The sequence below is a fragment of the Myotis daubentonii genome, chromosome 4, assembly GCF_963259705.1.
Source record: "Myotis daubentonii chromosome 4, mMyoDau2.1, whole genome shotgun sequence".
NCBI classification, from domain to species: domain Eukaryota; kingdom Metazoa; phylum Chordata; class Mammalia; order Chiroptera; family Vespertilionidae; genus Myotis; species Myotis daubentonii.
Window position 1 is genome coordinate 18,346,400 of NC_081843.1, and position 26,131 is coordinate 18,372,530.

The following is a 26,131-nucleotide window of genomic DNA, read 5'->3' on the forward strand; positions in this document are numbered from 1 at the left end:
TTTGACCTTGGAAACTGCCTCTGAGCCTCAGTTTCTCCATCTTTGAAATATAGTCATAATACCAGACTTCCTGCATGATTAGAAAGATGAAGGGATAAGATGCACGAGAAACCCTTGGCATGACACCAAGCATGTCCTAAGTGCTAACTGTGTTCATTATCACTCTCACAACTTCAGCGTGGTAACCATCATCAGTCAGGAAAACTGAGTCTGGACCATTGGTATTTCCGAGTAAGAAAATAATTGGCGCCCACTGTCACCTGAGCTTGCCCAACTGCCCTGACCGTGTGCAACAGGCTCCGAGGCTCCTCAAACCACAGAGAAATTCAAGCCCTTCTCTTGGAGCGCTCATTTGACCTCGAAGGAAGAAATAAAAGAACTGTAAATGCTGTTTTATGTAAATAGCATCTCAGATACATTACGGAGTTGAATGCAAAATGGACGTGGATTTGCAGGACAAACACATAATGTCAAACGCATTTTGCCTTTGCAAGATCTGCTTCTAGATGTTACCCCAGAATTCCTGGGGGATTGAAGCCACTATGGTCTGTGGACCATTCCCAGTACCTCCCAGACTAGAAAGTATAAGGGCTCCTCCTAAGCTTTCCTGAGATTCTACTAGAAAGTCAGTGTTTCTGACACTGGAGTTTAAATATCGGCACTTTCTCTTTATTCTTGATACTCAGTTTACAGCGTCATCTTTTCAACAGAGTTTTAACTTAATGTCTCCTCTCTCCATCTTCTAAGTATTAATTTAGGCACATCAAGGATTAAAGCAAGTTAGAAATTGCATAAACTATTTGAATTGGAAGTTGCCTAAGGATGAAAATGATTGTGCAACTGACACACGGCTGACCAAAAGGCTTTTCTTTACAGGACTCCCCTCTATCCAGTGCTTCTTATGTTTTTTGAAGATTGACAATGCATCCTTCTATCCAAACATGCTGTGAATAGGCTTAACATTAACACTTTAAAGTCTTGTCCCTTCTTTTTAATAACTGCCTAACAATCATAATTTAGATTGTGTGCATTTGCTGAGGCTGCCATACCAACGTGCCACAAATTGGGCAACTTAGACAACAGAAATTTATTTTTTCACATTCCTGGAGTCTACAAATCTGAGATCAAGGTGTTGGCCTGGTGGTTTCTTCTGAGGCCTCTGTCCTTGCCTTGTAGATGGCTGGCTTCTCCCTGTGCCCTCATATCCCTCTGCGTGTCCCCAAGTCCTAATCTCTTTTTCTTATAAGGACAGTTGTATTGGACTAGGACCCATCCACATGACCTAATTTTAACTTAATTGAAGGCCCTGTCCTGGATACAATCACATTCTGAGTACTAGGTGTTAGGACTTCAACATGAATTTGAGGAAATATGGAACAATCTACCTATGTATACATAAAAGACTAGTATGCAAAGTGTCCCCTTGGGAGTTCAATCGGAGACCGGGAGTTCAATTACTCACTATGATGTGCGCTGACTACCAGTGGGTGTGGGTGTGGAATGAAGGAAGGCCCCGGTGAGCAGTCAGAAGGCCCTGATCAGCCCTGATCACAGGCCAGGCGTAGGGACCCTACCCATGCACAAATTTCATGCACCGGGCCTCTAGTTTAGCTGTAACATAGGTTACCATAATTTGTTCAACTATGCTCCCATTTTTTTTTTTTTTGGCAAAATAAACAACATTTGGAAATAGAAACTGAAACAACCATGAGATGACCTACTACTACAGACTTAGTAGAATGGCCAAAATCTGGAACACTGACAACACCAAATGCTGGCAAGAATCTGGAGCAACAGGAACTCTCATTCACTGCTGGTAGCAGCCACTTTGGAAGACAGTTTGGCGGTTTCTTAAAAAACTAAACATACTCCTACCATGAGACCCAGCAGTCTTGCTCCTTGGTATTTACTGAAAGGAGTTGAAACTTACATTTACACAAAAAACTGCATCTGAATGTTTAAAACAACTTTGTTCATAATTTCCAAAACGTGGACATAACCAAGAGGTAAATGGGTCGATAAGCTGTGATACATCCAGACAATTGAATATTATTTAGCATGAAATGAAATGAGCTACCAAGTCATGAAAAGGCATACAAAAAACTCAAATGCATTTTATTAAGTGAAGGAAGCCAATCTGAAAAGGACTATGTACAGTATGATTCCAACAATTCTGACACTCTAGAAAAGGCAAAACTATGGAGACAGTAGAAATATCAGTAGTTGCCAGGCCCTGAGATCAATGTCAAATGCATTTGGGGACAGGGGGGAATGAGTAGGTGGGGTGCAGAGGATTTTTAGGGCAGTGAAACAACTCCATATGAACTATAATGATACATACACATAATTATCATTATATATTTGTCCAGACCCATAGAATGTGCCCCCCCCAAGAGTGAACCCTAATGTAAACTAGGAACTTTGGGGATGTTGAGAATGGGGAGGCTGTGAAAATGGGGGCAGGATGCGTGTAGGAAATCTCTGTACCTACCTCTCAATTTTGCTGTGAACTTGAAACTGCTCTGAAGTTAAAATGTATAAATAAAATAAAAACATTTTGACAATTGACCCATAACATTTACTGAGATAGATAACCCTGAAATGTTTTATTGTAATTTCCAAGTTCAACTTTTTTCCCTTTTCCTCAAAGTAAGGAATGACTATCTCCACCTAGGAATTTAACAACTTGATTCTGTTTTGACAGCGATATTTAATAGAAGATTATTTTTCCACTGGTAATCTGCAGATTAATCGGATAGTTTCATGGGAATCAAAGAGCTGGGAGGACTTTTCCATTTAAGCTATCCTTGTGCTTATGTAGGGACAATAATATCATCCAATAAAAGGATGTATGCAATTACATCAGCTTTGTGGTAATTATATGGATATTTTAGCTGTTTGGTGCATTTAATTATGCTTTGTTAAACAGCCCACATTAACTTTCAGTGGGGCTAGCTCTGACTGGATTCACGCCAAGAGGCATGTAATGTCTCACATGGTGCATTTTCCTAGAGGCAGAGAGCAATGAAAATTGGGCAGAAGTGTTAGAAGACCTACTAACGTTCCTTGTGTTTCCTTTTTAAAACATTTTAAGTGAAAAGTTCCAGAGATAATTTGATCTCTTTTAAAAACTTTTAGTCATTTGGGTTAAAAAGGAATGCATGACTCCTGGAACCATTAAAATAACACAGAACTGTCTAAAGTAAAATTAATAGGTGGCCCTCTCCATCGACCCCTTCAGTCCTTTAATAATGCACCAGGGAGATGGAATTCCCTTACATGTTGGTTTATGCTCTTTTATATCCTCTCCTTTGCTAATCTTCACCTATATGTCCTAAAGATGCTCTCGCCGTCTATATTTTATTGAATAACTTGCCTTTTTCACATGGCATGTTTACTAACCTTACATGTCAATATTAACAATCTACTTGGTCCTTTGTAACAGCTGTATAGTGTTCCATGATATGGCTGCATCTGAATTTGTTCAGCCACTTCCCCACACACTGATAGCCTTTAGATTATTTGTACTTTAGATTTGTTCATTTTGTCTCCTGATAAAAATGAGCAGTGCTGCAGTAAACATTTTGTATATATTTCTTTAGTTCTGCTACTTTTTCTTTCTGTTGGATAAATTCCCAGAAATGAAATAATTGGTGAATATTTTACAAGTTTTTCATTTCAACAGATATTACCAAATTAAACCCAGAGACATTAGAATGATTTGCAATCTTCTCAACACTGAAAACTACCTGGCCAACACTGGATATTAGGAATCTAATGAACAAAATAAACTGATGAACAAAATAGAAACAGAGGCATGGACACAAGGAACCGACTGACCCTGTCAGAGGAGGCGGGAGGGAGACTGGATGAAAGAAGGTGAAGGGATTAGTCTAAGACACTGAGACATAGACAACAGTGTAGTGAAGGCCAGAGGTAAGGGGGGGTGGGAAATGGGTGGAGGTGGGCAAGTGGAGGGGAGGAAAGTAATAGGGACATTTGTAATAGAATCAACAATAAAAAGAAAGTTAAAAAGAAGAATTTAGCCTTGGTCAGTGTGGCTATTGGTTGAGTGTCATACTCTGCATAGAAAGGTTGAGGGTTTGATTACAGCACAGGGGACATGCCCTGTTGTGGGTTCCATTCTCCCATCAGGGTGCAACAGGCATCCAATTGGTGTTTTTCTCTCATATCAATGCCTCTCTCTCTGTCATCTCTGTTACCCTTTCTCTAAAATCAATAAAAACGTATTTTTTAAAAAGAAGTTTAAAAAGCAGTATTTTAAAACGATTGAGTATAAGTATGGCACATGGTATGTTGTTGCTTTAATTAGAATTTTCCTGATTACTTGTGATACACAATATCCTTCCTCCTGTATGAATCATTTATGTACAATCTTTGTCCATTTTCAATTGGTTTATCTTTTGCTTGTTAACCTGTAGGAATTCTTGGTATGCTATAGCTGGTCACCTTAGTCAGTTACAGGTGTTATAAACACATGCTATCATTTGCCTTTGATTTCATCTATCATTTGCCATATAAAAGCTTAATTTGTATGTGATCACTTGAATTGTTGACTCAAGAAGCTGTCAATTCTCATTCAACTTCTATAAAAATAGCCTCTTATGCTTTCTTTTTCTTTTTTTATTAAACTGATTGGGCTGACATTGCTCAACATGAACATATAGGTTTCAGGTGTGTGTTTCTGTTTTATAATAGCTGTATATTGCACCATTATACTGAGTGCTCAGCACCCAGTACACCTGTCACCATATGTGCAGTCTATGCTTTATCTTTAGATTTTTAATTTACTTAGAATTTACTTTTTAAAAATTAAGTATCAAATCTAACACACATTATTTTTCTTGAAAAGGTTTATTCACCTGACTCAATATCATTTATTCAGTATTGCACCATTTTCCACTAACTTGTATATACACAAGTTATATGTCACCCTTTCTACATTCTTTATATTCAACTATTGACTTACTGTTATTTATTAGTATTTTGCTCATTTATGTCCTTCAGCCTTGGCGTGACAACTGTGGAATGACATAGGAAGGACAAGAATTCCCTACTTTAAAGTGTAGGGCAAGTAACAATTGGGGTCAGAAGCTTGTTTGAACTGATCTACTAGTTATATTTCCTTTGGGCATAAGTGGCAGAAACCTGACCAAAGTTAGCCGAAGCAAAAAAGGAAGAATATTGACATTCAGAACTGAAAACGCCATGATTGCTCAAAGTTTACCGAGTCCAGAAGCTCAAACAGCCTCACACTAGGACTGGATCTCGCTCTCTCGCTGGTTCTGTTCCTGCCAAGTTAAGCCTGCCTTGGCCATGATTACTCATGGGCCCAGGTTTCATCTTGTTCTCCAAACATCCTCATGGAAAATACTGGGTCACATTCCCGCCATCACAACCATCCCTGTCAGAGAGATGTGAGTTCCTTAACAGCTAGGCCAGCTTGCATGCGCACCTCAAACTAATAATAGAATCAACTCTATAGGAGGCAAACCATAATACTGATGATTCCTCCTCTCTCAGAGAGACAGGACCACTAAGGAGAAATGATATGCAGAGAGGGTGGCCCTTTGATCGTCCAAAACTAGTGGTATTCACTACACCCGATTCAGTGTGACTGGAATTTCCATATTATTTCTGAAAATCCACTGGACCCTTTAAGTGGAGTCATTGATGCCTGCTCTCCTGCGATTGTCACCAGCCTGGGATCAACTTCCAGCTGTTGGGGTGAAGGCAACCCTTTCATCCCAGTGGGGGCAGCTTTAATGACTGCAGTTAGATGCCGTCCAGAGAAAACCAGATTAAAGCCACAATGGCATACCATTTGTGCATCTTGAATTGGCAACGATTAACAAAATTGCTAGTAGCCAAGTATGGAAAGACTGTGAGGTAACAAAAGCCCTGATATACTGATGGTGGGAGTGTAATTTTTGAAAATGTCTCTCTCTCTCTCTCTCTCTCTCTCTCTCTCTCTCTCTCTATATATATATATATATATATATATATATATAGTTTTATTTAGTGATACCTCTTTTATTAATTATCCCTATAGCGGTGGTAATTAAAAAGGGCTGATTAAAAAGTTGCTGTCTAGCCATGCATTTGCAGCAAGGAATACAGCTCCTGAATGAAAGCTTGGCCCTAGAAGCAGAACCTTAGTTAGTATTTCAGAAAGGTTTCCTCTCGAGTGGGCAGGTCACCTCTCTGTGCTTTGATTACACCTTCCATATGGATTACGGATCATATTCCACACATTAATTACTCAGCCACAGCTTCCATCACTCTGCTGAATGTATTTCCCCTCTCCTCCTTCCTGCAAGGTTTGTGGAAGCCAAGTTCACTGGATAGATGCGCATTAAAAAGAGGTGGCAGCATATGGCAGAGGAGGACTGAGCCTCCAAGAAAAAAAAAATCCGGCAGCAGTTCTTTTGTTGTTGTTATTTAGACAGGGAGTGTTTTATTATGCTCACAGATCCTGTGGGTCAGGACTTTGGAAAGGGCAGAGACAGGGGCGGGGGGCGAGGGGCGGCCTTTCCCTAATACATGGTGCTGGAGGCCTCAATGGGGCAATACAGAGGCTGGTGGGGAGCAGCTGGGGTGGGGGCTGGGATGCGGGAAGGACGTTCACTCATGGCTATGAGGTCCAGCTGGAGGAGCAAACTCCAGGACGCCCATCTGTAGGGCTTACAGGAGGCCACTCTGCATGGCTCAGCTTCCTTACAGGATGGGGGCCCCCAGGGGAGGGCTGAGCATGCATGCCACCACACACAGCAGAATTGCAGTGTGGTTCTGTCATAGCCTCCTGGGGTCAGTTCCTCAGTCAATGATGACTAGCTCCGTGAGCCACCAGGCAAGGAGCTCACCAGCTCTGCGAAGTCCATATCTTGTTTTGTAAAATAGGCATAATAATCATAGCCTCTCATGCCTAGCTCTATGGCCATGAAGAGTAAATGACAGAGAGTGTATGCAAAACGTTCTACAAACCCTGAAGCCCTGGGCACATGCGATGTCGCTCATGTTGAATCACCCTTTATAGCTTCCGGTCTCTATCCACTGGTCTCATACCCAGGCAAGTGGTTGTCTAATACTTTATATGTTTGCAAAATGAGGTGGAGTAGGTCATTCCGGAAAATAAAAAGTGGTGGACTGAGTTTTGTTTTTTTCTATGTACTTGTTTTATTTGATAGTAAGATGAAGGGCACTGTCCCTTCTCCTGAACATAAGGATGCTATTCTTTATGTTGACACCATGGGTGAGCCTATAAGAGTCAAGGTAGCACAGTGGATTTGGTTCCATTCTTTAATAGATACCTTTTGTTTTTATTTTTGTCCGGAAAGAGTTGGCTAGTTGGACTCAACACTTTGGTCCTTAGGGCTTAACATCTAAAATCTACATAGAGCCTTAGCTGGTTTGGCTCAATGGATAGAGTGTCAGTCTGTGTACTGAAGGGTTCTGGGTTTGATTACAGTCAAGGGTTCAATGCCCAGGTTGTGGGCTTGATTCCCAGTAGGGGGTGTGAAGGAGGCAACCAATCAATGATTTTCTCTCATCATTCTCTCTCTCTCTCTCTCTCTCTCTCTCTCTCTCTCTCTCTCTCTCAAATCAATAAAAATATAAATAAATATAAATTTTAAAAATCTACATAGAAAAATGCACCCTTTCCATCAATGTACCTTTAGACCAGAGCCTGCTCACTTATGGGAATCGGTGTGTCCCTAAATGACTTCTCTTGGAACACGGCCATGCCCATTTGTTTCCATATTGTCTACGGTTGTTTTTGTGCTTAAAGGGCAGAGTTGAGTACTTGCAACAGAGACCATATGGCCCACAAAGCAGAAAATATTTTCTATGTGGCCCTTCACTAGAAAAGTTTGATTCCTGATTTAGACTAAAGTTTGAGTTGAGTTATTGTTGTACTAATAAGAGACCTGAAAACTATATAAATTTGTGATAAAATGAGTGTGTATGTGTCCTTTAAACTTTCTAGCTAACCCTTACCTTACCCAAAAAAGGATAAAAATAATTTTAACCTGACCATTGTGGCTCAGTTGGTTATGGTATTGTTCTATGCACTGAAAGGTTGAGAGTTCAATTCTCGGTCAGGGCACATATCCAGGTTGTGGGTTCGATCCCTGGTCAGGATGCACCTGGGAGGCAACCATCACTGTTTCTCTCTCACATTGATGTTTCTCTCTCTCTCTCTCTCTCTCTCTCTCTCTCTCTCTCTCTCTCTTTTAAAATATATTTTTTATTGATTTTTTACAGAGAGGAAGGGAGAGAGATAGAGAGTTAGAAACATCGATGAGAGAGAAACATCGATCAGCTGCCTCCTGCACACCTCCTACTGGGGATGTGCCCACAACCCAGGTACATGCCCTTGACCAGAATCGAACCTGGGACCCTTGAGTCCATAGGCCGACGCTCTATCCACTGAGCCAAACCGGTTTTGGCATTTCTCTCTCTCTTAATCTCTCCCTTTCTTGCTTTCTAAAAGCAATTTTTAAAATAAATTTAAATTGAAAAAAATGTTAAGTCATTAGTGGTTGTACCCTCTTTGAGTGCATTTTAACATCATTGGTTTATTTTTGAAAACTTTTTAAATGCCTACTATTCCAAGTTATTGTGCTAGGTCCTTTAACATGTGTTATTTAACTTTAGAATCCTCAGCAACCATCTGAATGGATTGGTATTAAACCCATTTTAGAGGAGAGGAAACAGGTGTTGAGGAGGATTTCAATAACTTGTCAAATTTCTTGGAATTTCTCAGAGCCAGAATTCAAACTTGGACATGTCTGAATTCAAGCTGCTGGTTGCTGGGTGTAAGAAGATTGGGCATATCATCTTGCTGTCCTGTTGCCAATCCCATGAGGCTTGGATGGGAAATCAAGGGAAAAAGAAGGTGCCTCCATGCACCTAAAGAGGCTCTAGACTTGGTTTTGCACTTTTTATTATCTCTGTAAGGCGTTTTGAACGAGGCGAGGCTCTCTTACGTTGAGTAACTGCACATTGCTCAATGTGAACACTAATACTTAGAATCTAGCAATGAAACTATAAAACATGTGAAGACAAAAACATAATCTCTTCAGATTGATTTCTGGGCTGAGAGGTACAGAAACTGGAACAGTCCTATCTGGGAACCATATTCCCATTCTGTGTGGGCTTTGATAGAAGTAAATGCCGTTGATGGAATCATTTATATTGTCTAATTGCTTGTACGACTTACATGTAACAATATAATACAGTTTAATAAATCTGTAGATATTTTTTAAGCCACCTTATTAGGTATGATGGACATTCAGAAAGTGGTGATATTGAATGTTTGCAACCTGATGAGTTGGAGATAAGTACATGCCCATAGTCAAGGCCACAAACTTATTCATCATCTCCAAAAAGGTTCTTTTTACCCTCTTTTTAATTGTTTTTCTTTTGTGGGAAGAGCACTTAAGATTTAACTTCTTGCCAATTTTTAAGTCTACAGTACAGTTTTATTAACTAGAGTCTCCATGCTCTACATTACAGCTCCAGAGCATCTTGCATTCATCTTGCGTAATTGAAACTTTGTACCCTTCAACTTACATCTCCTCAGTTCCCGCCACCCCATCCCTGGTAACCACTGTTCTACTCTCTGCTCCTTGAGATTGACTATTTTAGATCCCCCATAAAAGTGGGATCATGCAATGTTTGTTTGTTTGTATCTGGCTTATTTCATTTAGCATAGCCAGTCATGTTGTTGCAAATGGCAGGATTTTCTTTTTTGTTTTTGAGACCAAGTAATATTCCTGTGTGCGCATACCACATATTCTTTATCCATTCATCCATTGGTAGACATTTTGTTTGTTTGTTTTGTATCTTAACTGTGGTGAATAACACTACAATGAACAAGGGAGTGTAGATATCTTTCCTAGATCCCAACTTCAGTTCCTTTGGAAGGATACCTGGAAGTGAGATTGTTAGATCACATGATATTTCTATTTTTAGTTTTTCCAGGAAGTTCCAAAGTGATTTCTACAGTGACTATGGGCTGATTTACATCCCCACCAACATTGGACAAGGGTTCCCTTTTCGCTCCATCCTCACCAACACTTACCATGTAAAAAAGAATGATAGCCATTCTAATAGGTGTGAGATGACATCTCATGGTGGTTTTGATTCCCCTGGTGATCAATGATGTTGAGCACTTTTTCAATTAATGTGGATTAAATGAATTATGATATGGAAAATGTTGCAGCAACACCAGGCACTGAGATTACATTCATACAGTGGAGGGTTTTAATAGTGTTGTTACTGTAATGATTTTATTACTATCAGTTGCAGTGACACACATAGTTGCCCAGCGAGGTGGCTTCATACTTTCTGAGGGTCTTGACTTGCAGTATTTATACCCACCAGAAATACAATTTGGTGAAGCAGGGATCCTTAGCCTCAGAGTGGACAGAGCTTGTTTCTTGGAATATCAATTTTGCTCAAAGCTTTTGGAGAAAAGGTGTTATGTTTTCTATAAAAAACAAATACACAGGGAAGAGAAAGCACATGGGGTTTTAAGAGAAAACCTGAGCCATCAAATACCTTTTACCAGCCACTGGATCCTTCCAGCTGGGGGTAGGCTTAGATCTCCTCTGCCCTTAGTTAGTGGTACCTATGGGGACATTTTCACAGCAATAAAGTATTACTCCACCCAAAGGTGGTTTCTGTTTTTCTGTAATGTTCTGAAGTTTGCTAATGCAACCTGTCTGTCTTTGTCAAGATAGTAACATGGCTAATAAAGGATTCATAAAAATATTCCGGAAGAAGCTTTTTAAAAATGTCTCTGATGATCATCTTGTTGCCAGAAAATCCTTTACCTTTTGAGCTAAAAGCATTAAAGAAATGGAGTTTATTTGTTTTCTCATGGACAGGGACAACAGTGTGGTGACTGTGGGAAGAGGGGGTGGATGGAGGTGGGAGAGGGTAAATGGGGGATAAATGGTGATGAAGAAAAGAAAAAAAGAAAAGCAAGACTTGTACAGGTGGGAATGTGACTGACTAAACGGGGAGAACACAGTGAACATGTTTGGGACATTCCCATGTGTCAATCTCTGTGCGAGGGGCTGAACATTTGTTATTATATCCAATCCCCACCGCATTCCCAAGGGCCATTTCCATCCTAGTGCTATGGGCGATATAATACTGAGAGTCACAGATGTATAATACTGAGATAAGACATATAATACTTGAGCATCAACCTATGAACCAGGAGATCTGGATTCAGTTCCTGGTCAGGGCACCTGCCTGGGTTGCAGGCTCTGTCCCCAGTGTGGGGCGTGCAGGAGGCAGCCAACAGTAGAGCGAGAGAAGCGCGGGGTCTGCTGTCAAGTTTAGATGTCTAAGTCTGTAGCCTTCGCGCTGGTCCTAACCACCGCTGAGAGAGATCCGAGCTCAGAGACATCATTTATGCACTGAGTCAAGGCAAGGCTCCTTACAACACCTCTCAGCAAAGTATGTCGATAATGTTTGCTAAGTCCACTCATTGGTTTGGGAAAGAGTCTTAGCCCGAGAATGAATACCTGAGTTCTGAGGCAGGGGTGGTGGTGTGGTGATGATAACACTCTTTCCCAGCTCAGCCATGAACTGCACATGTTTATCTCAGCAAGTTCTTCTGTCTTGTAGGCGATTGTGTCAAAAAGAGGAAAAGAGCCCGGCCTGTGTGGCTCAGTGGTTGAGCATCAACCTATGAACCAAAAGATCCAGGTTTGATTCCTGGTCAGAGCACATGCCTGGGTTGCAGGCTCTGTCCCCAGTGTGGGACATGCAGGGGGCAGCCAATCAATAATTCTCTCTCATAATCGATGTTTCTGTTTCTCTTTCCCTCACCCTTTCTCTCTTAAGTCAATCAAATACATATATTAAAGAAAAGAAAAGATACAAGTGGAGAAGCAAGACAAGAGGAGGAAAAGTGCTAGGGTAAAATATAGAAAAGTAGAAAGGAAAATAGAGTCATCCCTAAGGATTTTCAGCAAAGCAGCAAGTCGCACTGACAATATTATTCTAAAGCTACGACCAAGACGTAACGTCCAATGTCCCCAGTGCCAATCCCTTTAGAAGGTCTTAGTCATCCTAAGAGACCAGCACAGCGTGTGCTTCGCCAGCTCTAAATGCTTTAATTAAGCACCAGGTGAAATGCTGGTTTGTTTTAGGGCCCATGCCATGGGGAAAGGATGTAGCTTGGAAAGCTCGCACTGGGTGAGATGAGCTGCACCTGCTCTGGGGGTACCTGCGAGCTGAGAACCCAGCAGGAAAAAGCAGACCCACATCACACTGGTTTCTCTTTCTTTTGTTTCCTTATCCTACTATGTTGAGTGCATAGCACTTGAGTAGGATTACAGGGTGACTACTTAGAATTGGAACTTTGAGCTTTCTGCAGAAGGAATCAGCCAGCGTTTGAAATGCCCTCATATCCCATTGGCTCACTGAGAGTTAGGGATCCTCCAATGTCAATCAAGATCTATAGAGCAGCAGCTGGGAACCTCACAATCCTATACAGTGGGGCCTTGACTTACGAGTGTCCCCACTAACGAGTTTTTTGGGATACCAGCTGTCTCTCCACCGATTTTTTGCATTGAGTTGACAGAGTAATTTGAGTTAACGAGCTCCTTAACGAGCTCGGTCTCAGAACGAATTAAACTCCTAAGTCAAGGCCCCACTGTATTTCACCTCACGTGCACTAAGCTGTTGGTGGATGAATGACTCCCATCTTACTCCTGATAAAGGGTCTGTGATAACAACTGAGCTGAAATTCTAGACAGCAAAGTGACCCAAAGAAAGCTGTGTTTCCTGCTCAGACTTGGGACACTAGCAGCCTTGTGCTTAGGAAAAGTTCATTAAGCATCTACTTTGTGCCTGGCACACAGACCTTTGCTTAGTGCAGTGATGGCGAACCTATGACACGCGTGTCAGAGGTGACACGTGAACTCATTTTTTTTGGTTGATTTTTCTTTGTTAAATGGCATTTAAATATATAAAATAAATATCAAAAATATAAATCTTTTTTTTACTATGGTTGCAAATAACAAAAAATTTCTATATGTGACATGGCACCAGAGTTAAGTTAGGGTTTTTCAAAATGCTGACACGCCGAGCTCAAAAGGTTCGCCATCACTGGCTTAGTGAGTGCTTTATTATCCTATTACCATTCATTTTAAATAGCCATATGTAGACACTCATTGTTTAGATTGCATTTCTACGGGCTGGCACTAGCTATGCTTCATGAAAGAGCATGAGCCACAGGGAAGTGGTTTATTCAACTCAGCATTGGGATATTTTTTGCTTTTCTGCAAAGCATAGGGATCTGAGGACATTTTTGCAGGCTGGCCATGTCCTGTGCAATCCCAACTGTGTCTAGAGATTCTAGCAAGGATGGAGAGTGTGGTCGGGACTTCAAGGGAAGTCTGCTTTCATAGGAAGCATTAGGGGAAGAGAAAGAATACAGAGCTAAGGAAGAAAGCTTTCAATGGCCAGGACAACAACTTCTCCCATCTCTGTCTTTCTCTGGGGCCACACAGACTCTTGTTTCTGCTTATCTGCCTGCCCCTACTTCCCAGTTCATTTGAGAGGTAACCTCACCCCGTCTTTGCTCCTCTGTGGACTGTGACTCCTGACTACTCATCAGATTCTTCCATGATATCTTCCTGATCTAACAAATGCAGCTGTCAAAGCTCCCCCTCCATCTCTTTTCAAAAGCCCTTTTAGGAGAGACTCTAATTTGACCAGAGAGGGGTACATGGACAGGTGACTGGTTGAGGTGGGGCTGGGAGAGGAGTGGTTTCTGTAAGAAGTAGAGGGTAGAGAAAGGGGCCAACAATTGCCATCTGTATGGTAGCCATGGAGGTGATGTAGCATCAGAAGCCTTTCCACCGCCTAGACCAGAGATTCTCAACCTGTGGGTCACGACCCCTTTGGGGGTCGAACGACCCTTTCACAGGGGTCACCTAAGGCCATCCTGCATATCAGATATTTACATTACGATTCATAACAGTAGCAACATTACAGTTATGAAGTAGCAACGAAAATAATTTTATGGTTGGGTCACAACATGAGGAACTGTATTTAAAGGGCCAGAAGGTTGAGAACCGCTGTTCTAGACCCTCAAGAAAAGGACACCCTCTAGTGTGTCCTTTACCCGCCTTCTGTCCTAGTCCCAGGCCGCATCAAGTCATTGGAACTGGGTGTTGTGTTGCATCCCGCCTACAGGGTGACAGACCGCTTCCACCTGCAGGGTGAGGGGATTTGGGGAACAGAGTGATCAGTCGTGTCTTTTGGTCTTCAAATTGTTTATCTAATTTCCTATTTAGGCAATTCAAGGGAAAGTTGTCCTAGTGAAGATAGAATGGCCATTTAAGGATATTTCCAAGCAAACCTCTTCCATCTTTACAATGCCCATGCTGGCCTAACACAGAGAAATACCAATAATAATGTACATATCTCTCCCCATTGTAGGGGAGGAAACATCTTTCCCTCTACTCCTCTTAGGTTCTCCACCTGGGCCCTGTGCACTGGACTGAAAAAGACAGATTCACAAGACAAGAACATACTCATTTAGTTGATGTAAGTTGTTGTGACACGGGAGCCTTCAATAGGGAATGAAGACCCAAAGGGGCAGTTAAGCCTGAGCAATGAATACTAGGTTGGATGAAAACTGGAAAGTCGTGGGAAAATGAGATAGAACAGAGAGATAGGATCTAAGGGTAGTAAACCAGGGGCAACTTGGCAAGGTTTTATTTGGATTCTTGCCGTGTCCCTCCACCTCTGGAGAAAAGGATGCCCCCTTTCCTATACTTTCCTATACAGAGAGCATCTCTCACGTGAGCTCCTGTGACTTGTGTTAGGGAGAACGGCAGGTCAGAGAGCTCTCCTGCACCTGCTGTTTCTCAAATCCTTTTCAGCTCAACACACCCAATATGCCAAGCTGATGTATTTTGGAGGAGTGTTGTCCTGAACCCCACCACTCTCCACCCAGTCTTCTGCTCCGGGACCCCAGGACACCTTATAATATGTGGGAGTAAACTTTCCCTCCCAGTTTCCTAGCTCTCAGAGATCTTAGCCTGAACCTCAGCTCTGACCCCACCTACTTGTCTACTTTGTGTTCTGCTTATTAGCGAGAGTGCATCACCCTCCCAGGCTCTCTGCGGGCAGAGTACATCTGCCTTATTTTTATAGCTCAACAGTGCATGTCAGATGGCATGTGCTCTATAGCAGCGGTTCTCAACCTGTGGGTCGCGACCCCTTTGGGGGTCGAACGACCCTTTCACAGGGGTCGCCTAAGACCATTGGAAAACACATATATAATTACATATTGTTTTTGTGATTAATCAGTATGCTTTAATTATGTGCAATTTGTAACAATGAAATTGGGGGTCATCACAACATGAGGAACTGTATTAAAGGGTCACAGCATTAGGAAGGTTGAGAACCATTGCTCTATAGTATTTGAATGAATCAAAGGCAGGAAGCTGCCCGACACAATGATAAATCCTAACCACCCAATGATCTTATCTATGGCACCTATCCTCCTTCCCCCATCCCATGGCAAAGTTCATTTACTGCGTAGCAGCTACTAGAGTCTGTCATCTGGTTTCTGTCTGTCTTCCCCACTGGCAGGTGAGCTCCATGAGGGCTGGGCTTTGTCTGTCTCGTTTACCTAGTGGAGTATTGAAAACAACCATTAGAGAAATAAGCGAAGACCAGTGAAAGGAGAACAAGCAAAGGCTGCTTAGCGAGAGCTCGCTATAGCTGGGACGTCAGCCACCATCACTTGTGCTTTGGCAGAGTCTCCGAGTTGGGCAGAGGAGTGGAAAGCTTCCTAGGAGGAGAAAGGAAGGTTTCGGGGACGCCCTGATGGCAGGCTTTGGGCCTGGGGCAGCTGCAGGGGCACTGAGTGGGAGCAGGATCTTCTGTGGGATTGGTCATGGGGCCTATTGAGCTTTCTCTCCTTAGTTCTTAAGGTGGAAGTAGGGACAAACCTTAGAGAAGCTGTCCCTTACTAAGCAAGTCCTGTCTGGTTTAGCGCCAAATGTTACTGGGGTTTCTGTTTGGCTTCCTGAACTGATTGCGAGAGACAGAAGTCAGAGGTGGTCTGACTTCCTGAAAATCTGATCTGCGGATAGCATGCTGCTTTTCTGGGCTGGTTGCTGGGGATCCTGGGCCAGAGTTCCATTTTTCCATATGGTCTGGTTGTTTTCCATTTGTATAGCCATCCTCTCATTGTTGATGGGAGAGAAAGAAGCAAAGGAAGAAGGAAGGGAGGGAAGGAAGGGGAGCGGAAGGGAGGGATGAAGAAAGGAAGGAAGAAAAGCCATTGTCCAACTTCCCTGATGTAGTTTTCGTTTTGAACACTACATGTCAAGGAACAACTCCTCAGAGGCCACGCGGTGGCTGTTTTCAGGAGTGCCCACCCTTGAGCCGGATTCCATAATCCAAAGCTGGAGCACCATGAAGAAGAACCGTCAATGGACCAGATAACAGCCAAAGGCTGTTGAGGAGGCACTTAAAGAATTTTCAGTTTGCAATTGTGCAGAAGCTGTTGTTCAGGTAATTTAACATTGATTTTGGTTTAAGAGGCAATTAAGACAAAATGGACAGCCACTCGCCACTTAGGTTAAATAAGCTTAGATTTAAATTGCTCCCCATTACCGCCTTTGTTTTCTATGTTTGAGCTCTTTCATGTTAATTTAGCCTGCAGTTGGGTGGAGGCCCAACTGGAGCAGGTGGATGGAGAGGTTCGGGAGCCAGGAGATGGTTATTGAAAGAGGAAGTGGTTGGCCCCAAATTGTTCCCAGGATGAGATGGCTTCTCTGTTATACCGCTACTGGGAATGTAGGTTACTATAACTTTTCAGTATTCTGGTTCCTTATATCTAAAGCCCTAAAAACGGTGCCCGCATTTTGACTCATCAGTTTCACTTTCAGATATTTACCTTGAGATGTAGGACAGAGACAGGCTCATGGCATTATGGGCAAAGATGTTCATTTCAGTGTTATTGAACATGGAGTGAAACAAACCTGGGCATCATAGTGGCATACTAAAATTAACATCTTTTTTTATTAGGCAGAAACTCTTGATACATTGCAAAGTGCAACAAGAGTATAAGGCATTTTATGTACTAAAATGTCTGTTGTGGTTATGACTTTTTAGTTACCTATGTGATGAAAAAGGTCTGAGTGGACCTACTTGTGATAAAACATTGCACATGGCTATCTTTGGAAGGTAAAGTAATGAGTAACTTTTTTTCCTCGTACTTTTCCAAATTTTCTAAACTTTCCAAGGTCAACACACGTTGGCCTTATATTGATAAAAAAAGCATTGAAAAACAATCCTTGTTGGTTGCCATGCTATTTAATAAAAAATCATCCCTCTCAGTGTTGTGCTTGCTGCGTGCCACCTCAAGGAAAAGGTTATGTGGACGTGCTAAATTATGAAGAGGAGGAATGGATGTTCAGTTGCAATAATTCTGTTTCTTGCTCGAAAAAAAAGTCTGCTACGCCTCATTAAGGAATGTGGTTCACCTGGTCCTAGTTTGAAGTTGTAAGGTGCACCATTTTGTAGAGCACGCTTCTAAAATATGCCCAGGTAATTCATGCATTTGCCTATTAGGAAATGTGGTCATTTGCTAGCCACCAATGTTGAGCTAATGGGATCCATTTCGGAATATAAGCACAATAACTCCGCCATAAATCGTGCGCTCTCCTGTCTCACTGTGCTTCATTAAGCTCACCTTTCCTGATGCAACTGGATTAGTGGATGTCAGGACAAAGAAAGTCATTAGGTCCCACTGTTCTAATCCGACAAGCGCCAGTGTGGTTGCTATGTAATTTTATTTTATTTTATTTTTTTTCTGCTGGAACCTGCTTTGTGCTTTTCTATGAGGAAATATTTTCAAACTGGTAAAGAAGCAATATTACTGTATTGTGAGGCAGATCTCAGTCGGTCATTACCATAACTTCTAGCAGAAAGGATAATCTATGGCGCATTTTACTTCAAGGATAAGATTGATTTTTATAAAAATCTTTAGTGCACTGAGGCTTAGCAATTTTTTTTTCCTATGAAGAAGCAATTAGATACTGGGGTTTTCCAGAAATGTTAGGTGAGTGTAAGCCAAACCTTGATGTTTTTTTGAAGGTCTTATCATTCAGGATTTGAAGAGAAAAGACAGATCCTGGCGAGAAAAATGCTATTGCACAATGGTGGTTTGAACCACTCACATGGTCCCGGGGGGCTGGGGTCCACTGTTTCCTTATATCTACATCTACTTCGGAAATTGACAAATACCTGAATTAACAAAGAAGAAAGTAATAAGCATCTATGTTTCTACCATCAAGAACTACCTGTTTTGCATTTATTTTTTCCAGGTATGTGTATCTACATAGACACACATACATTTTAAAATGGTATACACCTTCTCGTTAAAGTCAAAACAAGTCATGTCTGTGTGTATAGTATTCATTTACATGTATGAATATGTCATATACATGCATGTTTTAAAAGGTTTTATATACATACAAACTTCATTTTGTAAGTTATACATCTGTGTTTATGAGTGCACATATGTATGCATATTTAAAGGAAGTATATAAAACATACACATTACCTTTTATTAAAGTATAAAACCAATAAATAAATTCCCTGAAAAGGGGAACTAGAGCTCTCTCTCCCTCCCCATCAGCCCCAGTCTCCTCCCAGGTCCCAGAGAGGACACTGTTATGAATGTGGGGCCCATTCTTCCAGACCAGAGATTGGGGAACATCTGTAAAGGGCCAGACAGTAAACATTTTGGGCTTTGTGGGCCATTTGGTACTGTCATCACCGTTCAACTGTGCCACTGAGCAAAAGTAGTCACAGGCAATGTGTAAGCAAATGGTACATAGCTGAATTCCAATAAGACTGCATTTGTGGAAAGTGAAATTTGAATGTCTTAATACCATATATTTTAATATAATAAAATATTCCTCTTCTTTTCATGTTTTTTTTTTAAACCACTTACATATAAAAGACATTTCTGGCTAGCAGCTTATACAGAAACAGGCAGCAGCCGGATTTGGCCAGTCTCCCTTCTGGATCATTTTCTATGTGTCCACAGGTATGTATATATCTAGAGAAAATCTACCCTATTTCATTTGTGCATGTTCTTTCATGAAGGGTATCATGGTGTATGAATTATTTAAAACTTGCTTGTTTATCTCAGCAAAACTTTTACTGAAAAACATGTATCTATATGTATCTATAGTTGTACTATGCAGTGTGTATAGATATATTTTTCTCTATACACACCCATGTTTATACAGCTACAGATTATTCGAATATAGCTTTAATCATCATTTGTCTCTGTTCTATAGTATTTCACATAGGGTATATAATATTTTTATGGTGATAGGTAGTTTGTTATTTTGTTTTTATTACAAGCTGTTATATCCCTGAACATAGCTTGTGCATAAGTTTGCTGGGTGGGCATTAGAATTAGAACTTCTTGGTTATAGGGTGAGCACATTCTCTATTTTAATACCTCTTAGGAAATCAGTTTCCAGAGCGACCATAACAGGTTACATTCCCACAGGGGCTCAGGGGCTTTCATCCATTGCTGTTTTCCTCATAGACAGTGAATGAGGAAACAACCTTAGCTCTGTGTCATCTGGTCTTGTTGCCACAGATGCTAGAGTAGACCTTTAGTTCCCTTTGGGTGAGTACAGACATTGTTTTAACTCTTTGCTGGGGCACTTACACATGAGAATAGCAATTTATATCAATAACCAGGTTTGGCAACATCTGCCAAGGTTGTCTCACTCCGTGATTAAATGGCCATATGTGCCAGGGAACAGGAGGACAAATGAGGCTGTAATTAGGGTTTGCTATCTCTCCACCCGCCACCCCCACCATCCCTAACTTAGAATAACCTTGCTTTTGTGTACTGATTTGTGAACCAAATTATTCCAATGAGAATGCCAACTTCCGCTGGCATAGAAAGTAAAATAATACTTTATATTTGTGGATCTCTATAATTATATAAGGTTATGGTTAAGCAAAAAGTCTGGAAACCTGTCTGATTACATAAAAGTCTGGAAATCTCTTGCCATTTTACGCAATGCCATTGAAAGCCTCAACCAAAGGACATGTGCTTACGTTAGCCTTCAACTGTTAAAATAACCAGGGAGTATACTGCGTCATCTCTGTGACAGGAAGTCTTACCTAATGCCACCTTAGCATCCCTTAAATGCCACTGCCCCCAGGAAAGGCAGGTGGAGAAAACACACATTAACTTCTATTCACTCCCCAAGGAGCAATTGAAACGCTATTTTAACGCTATATTAAAAACACCCTTAATGCATAGAAGGGAAAAAATAAATGAAACTTCTCATTTTTTTACTGGTGTGACAGAGATGGATGATGGCCATATAAGGACTTGGCATGTTCCCCAAAAACCTCAAAATATTGCCTCTGAATGTGAAGCTGTAATGAATGTGGAAGTAAATATCTGAAAGATTTATTAGCATTTTAAAATGTGCTTACTGATATATAAAATTCTAATCAGTTGTACACAGGCCTTTAACAAAAAGAAAAAGTATCTGAGAAATGGCAAGGAAGCCAGTGAATATTTCACTGTTAATCAAATAAGGTCTATTTACCCACATGTGGAATTTTCTTCGGCGTTTAGGTCCCTCCCATCCCATTGATAAGTGCTTTCATGCAGCTTTCAGTTCCGACTGTAAGGACAAAGAAAGAAAAAAACACACTAAATTGTCTACATCCAGAGATGCACTTCCCCAGCCAACCAATTGCTTGGTCTTTAATGAAATCAGCACTTAGACAGGGACTAGCTGGGACTTACTTAACAACAACAAAAATGGGAAATTTATTTTGATGTCATCATTCTTCAAGGTAAATACACTTTTTTTTTTAAAATTATTTATTCCAGAGAGGAAGGGGGGGGGGGGTGGAGAGAGATAGAAACATCAATAATGAGAAAGAATCATTGATTGGCTGCCTCCTGCACGCCCCCTACTGGGGATCAAACTGGCAAAGGGGCATGTGCCTTGACTGGGAATCCCAACTGTGACCTGATTCCTGGGTCAAGGCACAACCATTGAGACACACCGACTGGCCAAGGTAAATCCACTTCCAAAGGTGAGCTCTAAAGTTCAACCGGACACGATAGATATTTCCCTCCTCTAACTTTTCAGTGTTGTCACTCAGTACATCAGGTGTAGGAAGATCTGAGATTACAATACTAGAATACTAGATTCCAATACTACAGCTGCTTGTAGGAGGAAACACTAAGGAAATCCTGTGAGCAGCGATGGGGGAAGAGCTGACGGGATTTGCATCCTGTGCTGTATTTATATGTGAAGTAGTAGCATATTGGAAGTCGTAAATACTGTCCCATGGACACTTTGAATAATGCAGGAGTAGTGTAAGTAATTGGAAGTGCTTATATCCTGCCTTTAGACATCTCACTGCTGGTGAGTTAAAATTGGTTGTCAAGTGTGGACTGGGAGGACCTTGCAAGGTGCCCTATTCTGTCATGTGGTACATATTTAATGCTTGAAAGAACAAGGAAAGGGACACGTGCGGGGAGGGAGAGAGAGAGGAGAGAGAGAGAGAGAGAGAGAGAGAGAGAGAGAGAGAGAGAGAGAGAGAGAGAGAGAGAGAGAGAGAGAGAGAGAGAGAGAAGATAGCGCTGCCAGCTCCGAGGTTTGCAAGCCTTTGGAGAAGCTTGGAGGCGGGACCCACTCATCCACCGCCTCCCCAGGCTGCAAGACTTTGCAAAAACATTGGGCGTCCAATTTGGCGAGCGTTTTTGGCGCGGAGGCCAGAGAAGCGGGGCTGGGGCGCTGCAGCGTCCCTGGCACCTCGGTGGCCTCCCTTTGTGTACGTCTCCGCGTTGATTGCCCCCTCGCTCCAGCTGCTCGCTCGCTCTTTCCCCGCACGTTCCGCACCTGCTGGCGGCGGTGTGGGGCTGCCAGGCAGCCGGGCCAGCGCGGCAGGGCGCTCGCGCCCAGGACCGGAGTCATTTGCATTGCTAGCACGTGGGGGCCGCGCGCCGCTGCCTCGGACTTCTCCCGTGCTCTCCCGGGGAGGAAACAGGCGGCACTTTGCAGCCCGGGATGAAATCTTGGCATCTAATTGCAGTCGTGGGAGATGCCCTTCAGGTAAGGCGAGGGGAGGCTCTAAGCGCTGTCAGGGACGGAGAGACGAGGGAGAGGAAGAGTGGCGAGCAGGCGGCTGGCTTCTGCGGCGCGTCCTGAAGCCCACTGACTCACGGGAGGGGGTGGGAGCGGGCCGGGCACGGGGGCGGGCGGCGGAGGGAGGAGTGTGCAAATTGACATTTTGGGCTGCCTGTGGCAAGAGGAGCCGCCGCCAGCCGCGTCCAACGTGCAGGCAGAGGGTGGCGGTGTGTGCGCCTCCCGGGCTGCTGATTAGAATAGGGACCTGGCGGCGGGTGCAATCCGGGCAAAGCGGAGCCGCGATGGAAGCTGCAGCGGCGTCCAGGGCGCGTGAATGAGCCACGGCAGGTAAAGCCACCCGGGGACCGTGCGGGCTGGGCGCCCGGGGACCGTGCAGGCGGGGCGCCCAGGGGCGCTGACCACCGGGGAGGGCGAGGGGCGTTAGGAGTGATAGGGGAGCCCTGGGGGGTGTGGGGGGGGGGCGGGGTATGAATTGATTTTCTTTACTGGCTAGAAGTTCCTGGGGAACTTCCTTGTCCATGCTCATTGACTGCCTTTAACTTTATTTCTAGAGATGAATAAGTGTTTATAAGAAAAAGCATGGAAGTCCCAATAGGCTGGCCAGGGCTTTGCAAAGCTGCGCGGCCCTTTACATGAGAGGTTGATGAAACCCCTGGCCAGATGGGCCGGGCATTTGGAAAGTTCGCAGCTCAGTCCGGTGGGCAGGCGTGTGCGTGTGTGGGAAAAGGCACTGATGTTTGTGTAAACATGTCTCCCGAGCTAGCTGCGCGCTGTACTCTCCCCACTGCGTTCCTGGTTCCCGGGGAAGAGACGTGAAATGGACAATGTTGCAAATGCTTTGACTTGAGAAATAGACTCTGGGCCATTTTATTAAATGAAACGAGTTGCCCTTTTTGAGAGATCAAATGGGGGGAGGGCAGGGGTGTGTGTGCTTCCCAAATGATGGAGTTTACTGGCAAGCATTTTAAAAATATGCCAAGTGGTGAATACGACATTTATCAGCCTAGAAGGATCACCTCAAAGACTCAGGCTCAGCCTATCCCTGTAGCCATTATTTTCAGATGACAGTGAAATGGGTGGTTTTACTTATTTCTGTTGACAAAAGAGCTGAGCGCCCCCCCCTCCACCCCTGCCCCCAACACACACACTTAATAGGGAAGCAAGGGGAATTCTGAATCCAAAAGTTTAGTTGGCACAGTCATCTTATTAAATCGTTCATTAAATTACTTGCTAAACAAAGAGTCACTTTATGCGTATCTTTAGATATCTCTTAATGTACTCGTTTATATGGTTTAATTTGGGGCACACAGAAATGAATGCAGTTTATAATGGAGGCGGCCAAAATATGGTTGTGTAATCCTCTTTACCTGGGGAGCTGGGTAGTAAATTGTTTGGTTTAAGGTTAATACGTATCTTCTGGAGCCCGAAGGGCGGGAGTATAAACGCGTTTGTGGAATGGAGTAACAGGCCTTTATGGTTTGCTGTGATTAAGTTTGAAGAGGGTTGTTGTTTGAGTAACTAAACTAAAGTCAAGCAGTGACAGCTGCTTACCACTGGCGTTTATAGGGAACGCGGGCAGCATTCATGATTCTCATGTAAGAAGCAGGGATTTTTCAAGTCTTATCTGCCCACTCACACTCCCCACGCATGCCGAGGTTTCCTGTATATTAGAATGCTCACGGGTTATGAAGAGAAAATTGCTTCACTAAAGAGTGGAGCAAGTATTACCTATGGAGGTGGGGGGAGGTTTCCTCTAGCCTTCCCTTACATCACCTGTTTTCCTTTTCTTTCTTTCTTCCTTTTCTCTCCCCTTTCCCTCCCTGCCTTTTTCTCTCATTCACCTAATATTTCCCTCCTTCTATCTTATTCTTGTGCCTGGAACACAACGCTTTTCCAATACCTTCTACCACATTTTTTATTTTAGCAAATGTTTTGCACTCGGAAGGATAATTGGAATGTGGTTTTCTTCTTCCTCTTTGATAGTCTGTGCTCATGTACAAGAGCTAATTAATAGCACTTATTGTTAAAGTGATAAAGTTTTCTTGTCATTTCTTTTTGACCAAGCAAATGGACTCTTGGAAAATGCCTTCATTACACGAAATGAGCTGAATATTTTTTTCTGTTATCACCAACTGATGGGTTTTTACAACAATGCACTTGGACCGTCATAACTTTATTGGGCTAAGCATAGTTTTACACTCATCTATTATAGCCTGTGCTTCAAACTTCGATTTCCCCTATTACCTTCCATAGTTTTAGGCTCTGAATCCATTTTAATCTGTATTTACTTGGACTTGATAGAAATAACCATAAACTTGACTTATAGGACAGATTATTTAAGTATCACAAAAATAGTTTATTCCTTTTTTTTCCCCAAACTTTTTTCTCTCCCTAAGAATATGACACAAACGTTGAAGTAGATTTCAATTAAAGGGCTTTTAGCAACAATTGCTTCCTCTAAATGATAGTTGTGAGATTTTGAGGATATATGGTCATATTTTGAGAGTATTACATGAGAATCAGAAAGCATGTTCCTAACCATTTTCTGTTTAATTACAGAAAACCATATTGGATGGGTCAGTGTCGAGCTAAATGACCATTACAATGTCCACTGAAATGGAATTTTGGTCCCGTTTTCTGTCTACATTTATAATTTTTATATTAGGTTTTGGGCAGATTTGCAATACCAGAGAAATGGAATGTTGTCCAAAATAAGAAGAACATTTATGAAATAATAATAAAACTTTACTAATAAAATTTTTATGTTTAATTTTTAGCTATTTTTAAAATGTATGTGTATTAGCCTCAAAGTTATCATGGAGAAGGCTGGAGTAAGTTCTTTGAAAGTAATTCTAAAGGCATTAAAACAAAATGTCATCAAAGAAACTTGGATCCCCATCTTGTGTTGATTTTTCCGACATGTAAAAATAAACAGGGGGACAAGGCATAGATCCTGACTGTTTTTGCACTGTAGGCTTTTTCTATGTTGAGCTGGAAACTTCAAGGTGTGGTGATACATGAGATCTTTGTACATATTCACGGCTGCACATCTTTGTCCTTCTGTCTCTTTTCCTTCATTTCCATGCAGAGGTGAGCATTTGCATGCCTTATGGGCAATAGTAAATGGGCAATTCAGGGCATGGAGAACTTTTAAATTATGCATTTTAATGTATTTGAATTAAATCACATATCACAAAATAGTCCTGGGATCCGGTGTTCATGCTGTCCCCCTCTCTGTGTGCACAGCACTAAGGGGGATAAATAAATCTTTCAAAGTCTGTTTTAGTTTGCAAGGCCAGACCTGGAAACCTCTAGATTCAAATATTCAATAATGTCTCAAATTCAGGAGTGTTTTTTATTGATAGAGATACAGTGTATATGAAAAGTTGGTGGTCGGGGGGGGGGGGGTTATGTGTGTGCCCCCAAAGCGGAAAACGCTTGTGTCAGCTGTAGCGACTCCTTTTTGATTTAGCAAAACTAGGTTACGAATTCAAGCAATTAAAAATGACAAAAAGCCCAATTTCACTGCTTAGATTAATACACTCCCCGTTTTTGCTGCTCCATAAAAATTTCAAAGTGTTCTTTCTGCTTAGGTGTGTGCATAACTTATAGGGTATCGGAAGGCCCCCTCTCACAGTGGCTTATGAAGTCTGAAGACTTTGATGTCAGGGAGGTAAATAGGATCAATTGGAAGTTCTTAACGCAGTTTTGTATCTGCAAGTTCCAGGGAAATTATTTCAGTTGAGTTTAAAGGGAGAGCAAGAAGAGCAGGTGCTGGTTCCCTCGCATTAATTGGTGGTGAATAATCGTTCAGCTAGTCCCCATATCAGGCAGGCCAGAGAAGACTTTTGGAGAAATGATATAGTTGTAACTGACACAGTGTATCATAGTCCCAGGATGGC

General features: G+C 42.2%; 1 protein-coding gene across 22 annotated transcripts in view; it reads left to right on the top strand.

Moving 5' to 3' along the window:
• The window catches only part of RBFOX1 (RNA binding fox-1 homolog 1), a 1,463,300-nt gene that overhangs the window by 379,857 nt on the left and 1,057,312 nt on the right, over positions 1–26,131 (top strand). For 2 of the 22 annotated variants that reach the window (XM_059693093.1, XM_059693104.1), the window contains exon 1: positions 21,819–22,193. The exons of 1 other annotated variant lie outside the window; for it this stretch is intronic. In XM_059693093.1, the coding sequence (XP_059549076.1) occupies positions 22,149–22,193 (45 nt within the window). In that variant the 5' untranslated portion in view covers positions 21,819–22,148. Of the gene's footprint in view, positions 1–21,784; positions 22,194–26,131 lie in introns of those variants that run through there. 19 more of the 22 variants (XM_059693121.1, XM_059693114.1, XM_059693116.1 and 16 more) reach the window with 16 other exon arrangements.